We start from the raw sequence: 7,500 nt of genomic DNA on the forward strand, positions 1-7,500 counted from the left end.
CACATTATACTAACACATTATACTACTAACACATTATACAAACACAATATACTACTAACACATATAGTACTAACACAATATACTACTAACACATTATACTACTAACACATTATACTACTAACACATTATACTACTAACACATTATACTACTAACACATTATACTACTAATACATTATACTACTAATACATTATACTACTAACACATTATACTACTAACACATTATACTACTAACATAATATACCACAAACACATTATACCTCTAACACATTATACTACTAATACATTATACTACTAACACATTATACTACTAACACATTATACTACTAACACAATATACTAACACATTATACTACTAATACATTATACTACTAACACATTATACTACTAACACATTATACTAACACATTATACTAACACATTATACTACTAATACATTATACTAACACATTATACTACTAACACAATATACTAACACATTATACTAACACATTATACTACTAACACATTATACTAACACATTATACTACTAACACAATATACTAACACATTATACTAACACATTATACTACTAATACATTATACTACTAACACATTATACTACTAACACATTATACTACTAACACATTATACTAACACATTATACTACTAATACATTATACAACTAACACATTATACTACTAACACATTATACTACTAACACAATATACTACTAACACAATATACTACTAACACATTATACTACTAACACATTATACTACTAATACATTATACTACTAACACATTATACTAACACATTATACTACTAACACATTATACTACTAACACAATATACTACTAACACATTATACTACTAACACATTATACTACTAACACATTATACTACTAACACATTATACTAACACATTATACTAACACATTATACTACTAATACATTATACTAACACATTATACTAACACATTATACTAACACATTATACTAACACATTATACTACTAACACATTATACTACTAACACAATATACTACTAACACATTATACTACTAACACATTATACTACTAACACATTATACTAACACATTATACTAACACATTATACTACTAACACATTATACAAACACAATATACTACTAACAAAATATAGTACTAACACAATATACTACTAACACATTATACTACTAACACATTATACTACTAACACATTATACTACTAACATAATATACCACAAACACATTATACTACTAATACATTATACTACTAATACATTATACTACTAACACATTATACTACTAACACATTATACTACTAACATAATATACCACAAACACATTATACCTCTAACACATTATACTACTAATACATTATACTACTAACACATTATACTACTAACACATTATACTACTAACACAATATACTAACACATTATACTACTAATACATTATACTACTAACACATTATACTACTAACACATTATACTAACACATTATACTAACACATTATACTACTAATACATTATACTAACACATTATACTACTAACACAATATACTAACACATTATACTAACACATTATACTAACACATTATACTAACACATTATACTACTAACACATTATACTAACACATTATACTACTAACACAATATACTAACACATTATACTAACACATTATACTACTAATACATTATACTACTAACACATTATACTACTAACACATTATACTACTAACACATTATACTAACACATTATACTAACACATTATACTACTAATACATTATACAACTAACACATTATACTACTAACAAATTATACTACTAACACAATATACTACTAACACAATATACTACTAACACATTATACTACTAACACATTATACTAACACATTATACTACTAATACATTATACTACTAACACATTATACTACTAACACAATATACTACTAACACATTATACTACTAACACAATATACTACTAACACATTTACATTTACATTAAATTTAAGTCATTTAGCAGACGCTCTTATCCAGAGCGACTTACAAATTGGTGCATTCACCTTATGACATCCAGTAAAACAGTCACTTTACAATAGTGCATCTAAGTATTGTGGGGAGGGTGGTGTCCCCTACAGCCAGTAGTATCCTGTCCAGAAACTGTGGGGAGGGTGGTGTCCCCTACAGTCAGTAGTATCCTGTTCAGTTGCTGAATTTCCCTGACAGCACTTGTTTTACACAAGAAAGGTGATGACGGCTGAAATGTGAGGATGGCGAATGGAGGGCGAGTCACCTGAGCCGTGATGCGGGCTCTGAGAGCACTGAGCATGAGAGAGAGAAAAAGAGAGAGAGAGAGAGAGAGAGAGAGAGAGAGAGAGAGTTAGAGAGAGAAAGGAGAGAAGAGAGAGAGAGAGAGAGGGGGAGAGAGGGAGAGAGGAGAAAAGAGAGAGGAGAGAGAGAGTTAGAGAGAGAAAGGAGAGAAGAGAGAGAGAGAGAGAGGGGGAGAGAGGGAGAGAGGAGAAAAGAGAGAGGAGAGAGAGAGTTAGAGAGAGAAAGGAGAGAAGAGAGAGAGAGAGAGAGAGATAGAGAGAGAGAGAGAGAGAGAGAGAGAGAGAGAGAGAGAGAGAGAGAGAGAGAGAGAGAGAGTTTTTCATGTCCGTGTTAAGACACACAGGACACAGGACACACGGGACACACGGCACACACAGGACACACAGGACACACAGGACACACACAGGACACACGGCACACACAGGACACACAGGACACAGGACACACGGCACATACAGGACACACACAGGACACACGGCACACTCTGAGGGGCCAACATGCATCTCTGTTACAGTATCCAGAGGACTGACTATATCTCTGTTCCAGTATCCAGAGGACTGACTATCTCTCTGTTACAGTATCCAGAGGACTGACTATGTCTCTGTTCCAGTATCCAGAGGACTGACTATCTCTCTGTTCCAGTATCCAGAGGACTGACTATCTCTCTGTTCCAGTATCCAGAGGACTGACTATGTCTCTGTTCCAGTATCCAGAGGACTGACTATGTCTCTGTTCCAGTATCCAGAGGACTGACTATCTCTCTGTTACAGTATCCAGAGGACTGACTATCTCTCTGTTACAGTATCCAGAGGACTGACTATCTCTCTGTTCCAGTATCCAGAGGACTGACTATCTCTCTGTTACAGTATCCAGAGGACTGACTATCTCTCTGTTACAGTATCTGGAGGACTGACTATCTCTCTGTTACAGTATCCAGAGGACTGACTATCTCTCTGTTACAGTATCCAGAGGACTGACTATCTCTCTGTTACAGTATCCAGAGGACTGACTATCTCTCTGTTACAGTATCCAGAGGACTGACTATCTCTCTGTTACAGTATCCAGAGGACTGACTATCTCTCTGTTCCAGTATCCAGAGGACTGACTATGTCTCTGTTCCAGTATCCAGAGGACTGACTATCTCTCTGTTACAGTATCCAGAGGACTGACTATCTCTCTGTTCCAGTATCCAGAGGACTGACTATGTCTCTGTTCCAGTATCCAGAGGACTGACTATCTCTCTGTTCCAGTATCCAGAGGACTGACTATGTCTCTGTTCCAGTATCCAGAGGACTGACTATCTCTCTGTTCCAGTATCCAGAGGACTGACTATCTCTCTGTTCCAGTATCCAGAGGACTGACTATGTCTCTGTTACAGTATCCAGAGGACTGACTATCTCTCTGTTACAGTATCCAGAGGACTGACTATCTCTCTGTTCCAGTATCCAGAGGACTGACTATCTCTCTGTTCCAGTATCCAGAGGACTGACTATCTCTCTGAAATCCAGCCCAGTCACGGACCAGGATGTCTTGCTCCCAGGCAGACTAAATAACTTTTTTGCCCGCTTTGAGGACAATACAGTGCCACTGACACGGCCTGCAACGGAAACATGCAGTCTCTCCTTCACTGCAGCCGAGGTGATTAAGACATTTAAACGTGTTAACCCTCGCAAGGCTGCAGGCCCAGACGGCATCCCCAGCCGCGCCCTCCGAGCATGCGCAGACCAGCTGGCCGGTGTGTTTACGGACATATTCAATCAATCCCTATACCAGTCTGCTGTTCCCACATGCTTCAAGAGGGCCACCATTGTTCCTGTTCCCAAGAAAGCTAAGGTAACTGAGATAAACGACTACCGCCCGTAGCACTCACTTCCGTCATCATGAAGTGCTTTGAGAGACTAGTCAGGACCATATCACCTCCACCCTACCTGACACCCTAGACCCACTCCAATTTGCTTACCGCCCAAATAGGTCCACAGACGATGCAATCTCAACCACACTGCACACTGCCCTAACCCACCTGGACAAGAGGAATACCTATGTGAGAATGCTGTTCATCGACTACAGCTCGGCATTCAACACCATAGTACCCCTCCAAGCTCGTCATCAAGCTCGAGACCCTGGGTCTCGACCCGCCCTGTGCAACTGGGTACTGGACTTCCTGACGGGCCGCCCCAGGTGGTGAGGGCAGGCAACAACATCTCCTCCCCGCTGATCCTCAACACGGGGCCCCACAAGGGTGCGTTCTGAGCCCTCTCCTGTACTCCCTGTTCACCCACGACTGCGTGGCCACGCACGCCTCCAACTCAATCATCAAGTTTGCGGACGACACAACAGTGGTAGGCTTGATTACCAACAACGACGAGACGGCCTACAGGGAGGAGGTGAGGGCCCTTGGAGTGTGGTGTCAGGAAAATAACCTCACACTCAACGTCAACAAAACTAAGGAGATGATTGTGGACTTCAGGAAACAGCAGAGGGAACACCCCCTATCCACATCGATGGAACAGTAGTGGAGAGGGTAGCTAGTTTTAAGTTCCTCGGCATACACATCACAGACAAACTGAATTGGTCCACTCACACTGACAGCCGTGAAGAAGGCGCAGCAGCGCCTATTCAACCTCAGGAGGCTGAAGAAATTCGGCTTGTCACCAAAAGCACTCACAAACTTCTACAGATGCACAATCGAGAGCATCCTGGCGGGCTGTCACCGCCTGGTACGGCAACTGCTCCGCCCTCAACCGTAAGGCTCTCCAGAGGGTAGTGAGGACTGCACAACGCATCACCGGGGCAAACTACCTGCCCTCCAGGACACCTACACCACCCGTTGTTACAGGAAGGCCATAAAGATCATCAAGGACATCAACCACCCGAACCACTGCCTGTTCACCCCGCTATCATCCAGAAGGCGGAGGTCAGTACAGGTGCATCAAAGCTGGGACCGAGAGACTGAAAAACAGCTTCTATCTCAAGGCCATCAGACTGTTAAATAGCCACCACTAACATTGAGTGGCTGCTGCCAACACACTGTCATTGACACTGACCCAACTCCAGCCATTTTTAATAATGGGAATTGATGGGAAATGATGTAAATATATCACTAGCCACTTTAAACAATGCTACCTTATATAATGTTACTTACCCTACATTATTCATCTCATATACATATGTATATACTGTACTCTACAACATCGACTGCATCCTTATGTAACACATGTATCACTAGCCACTTTAACTATGCCACTTTGTTTACTTTGTCTACACACTCATCTCATATGTATATACTGTACTCGATACCATCTACTGTATGCTGCTCTGTACCATCACTCATTCATATATCCTTATGTACATGTTCCTTATCCCCTTACACTGTGTATAAGACTGTAGTTTTGGAATTGTTAGTTAGATTACTTGTTGGTTATCACTGCATTGTCGGAACTAGAAGCACAAGCATTTCGCTACACTCGCATTAACATCTGCTAACCATGTGTATGTGACAAATAAAATTTGATTTGATTTGATTTGATTTCCAGTATCCAGAGGACTGACTATCTCTCTGTTCCAGTATCCAGAGGACTGACTATCTCTCTGTTCCAGTATCCAGAGGACTGACTATCTCTCTGTTCCAGTATCCAGAGGACTGACTATCTCTCTGTTACAGTATCCAGAGGACTGACTATGTCTCTGTTCCAGTATCCAGAGGACTGACTATTGAATGACAAAGCTTAATACAACACTATCCATGCCTGGTATCTATATGGATGTATGATCTCTGTGGTAACTTGTATCTGGACAGGGTGAACTCTGAATTACTCTCAAAGGGGTTTTATTTCCCTCTCAGGAATTCTGTCTTGTTCACACTGGTGCCACCCCATCGTCACAGCCTTTAGATGCTGTGAAACTCTGTGGAGATTGGGCCTGGGAGTTTTTAGGTTATTGTAAACTTGAAATTGTTTAATTGGTCAATGGCGTTTGGATTTGGGTTGAAAGGTCACACCTTCTAGATGTAAATGGTAATAAAAGCCCTTTTGTTCTGTCTCTCTGTCACGACTTCCTCCGAAGTCGGTCCCTCTCCTTGTTCTGCTGTCGACGCCACCGGCCTTCTAGCCATCGCCACCGGCCTTCTAGCCACTAGCCATCGCCACCGGCCTTCTAGCCACTAGCCATCGCCACCGGCCCCTTCTAGCCACTAGCCATCGCCACCGGCCTTCTAGCCACCAGCCATCGCCACCGGCCTTCTAGCCACCAGCCATCGCCACCGCCTTCTAGCCACTAGTCATCGCCACCGCCTTTCTAGCCACTAGCCATCGCCACCGCCCTTTCTAGCCACTAGCCATCGCCACCGCCTTTCTAGCCACTAGCCACGCCAAATGCCTTGTAGCATCGCCACCGCCTTCAGCCACCAGCCATCGCCACCGCCTTCCAGCCACTAGCCATCGCCACCGGCCTTTCTAGCCACCAGCCATCGCCACCGCCTCTAGCCACAGCCATCGCCACCGGCCTCTAGCCACCAGCCATCGCCACCGGCCTTTCAGCCACTAGCCATCGCCACCGTCCTTTTAGCCACTAGCCATCGCCACCGCCTTTCAGCCACCAGCCATCGCCACCGCCTGCAGCCACGCCACCGCTTCAGCCACCAGCCACGCGCGCCTTTCAGCCACTAGCCATCGCCACCGGCCTTGTAGCCATCGCCACCGGCTTTCTAGCCATCGCCACCGGCCTTCAGCCACTCAGCGCCACCGTCAGCCATCGCCACCGGCCTTCTAGCCACTAGCCATCGCCACCGGCCTTGTAGCCATCGCCACCGCCTTGTAGCCATCGCCACCGGCCTTGTAGCCACGCCACCGGCCTTGTAGAAGACGCCACCGGTTTTCAGCCACCAGCCATCGCCACCGGCCTTGTAGCCATCGCCGATCAACTTTTAATTTTCCATTTGTGTTGTCTTTGTTTTCTTTACACACCTGGTTTCACTTCCCCACTTACATGTTCATTATTTAACCCTCTGTTTTCCCCATGGTTTTTGTGCGTGTTTGTTTTATTGTAAGTTCGGGTCCGATGTTTGTGGGGCTTGGTGTTACGTCATGTATTTAGAATTTTTAGTAAAACCCTTTGTTACTCATCTCCGCTGTCCTGCGCCGCTCCTCTGGCACCGTTACACCACTCTCTCATCCAGTTCGTGAAGG

At 43.1% G+C, this 7,500-nt stretch overlaps 1 protein-coding gene across 1 annotated transcript in view; it reads left to right on the plus strand.

The window, feature by feature from the left end:
* Window positions 1-6,824, plus strand: part of LOC123990433 (telomeric repeat-binding factor 1-like) — an 8,756-nt gene extending 1,932 nt beyond the window's left edge. The window contains exon 5 of the mRNA XM_046290974.1: window positions 6,699-6,824. Coding sequence (XP_046146930.1) covers window positions 6,699-6,824 — 126 coding nt within the window. The remainder of the gene's footprint in view (window positions 1-6,698) is intronic.
* The last annotated feature ends 676 nt before the right edge of the window (window positions 6,825-7,500 follow it).

Source organism: Oncorhynchus gorbuscha, linkage group LG12 (genome assembly GCF_021184085.1).
Source record: "Oncorhynchus gorbuscha isolate QuinsamMale2020 ecotype Even-year linkage group LG12, OgorEven_v1.0, whole genome shotgun sequence".
Taxonomy (NCBI): domain Eukaryota; kingdom Metazoa; phylum Chordata; class Actinopteri; order Salmoniformes; family Salmonidae; genus Oncorhynchus; species Oncorhynchus gorbuscha.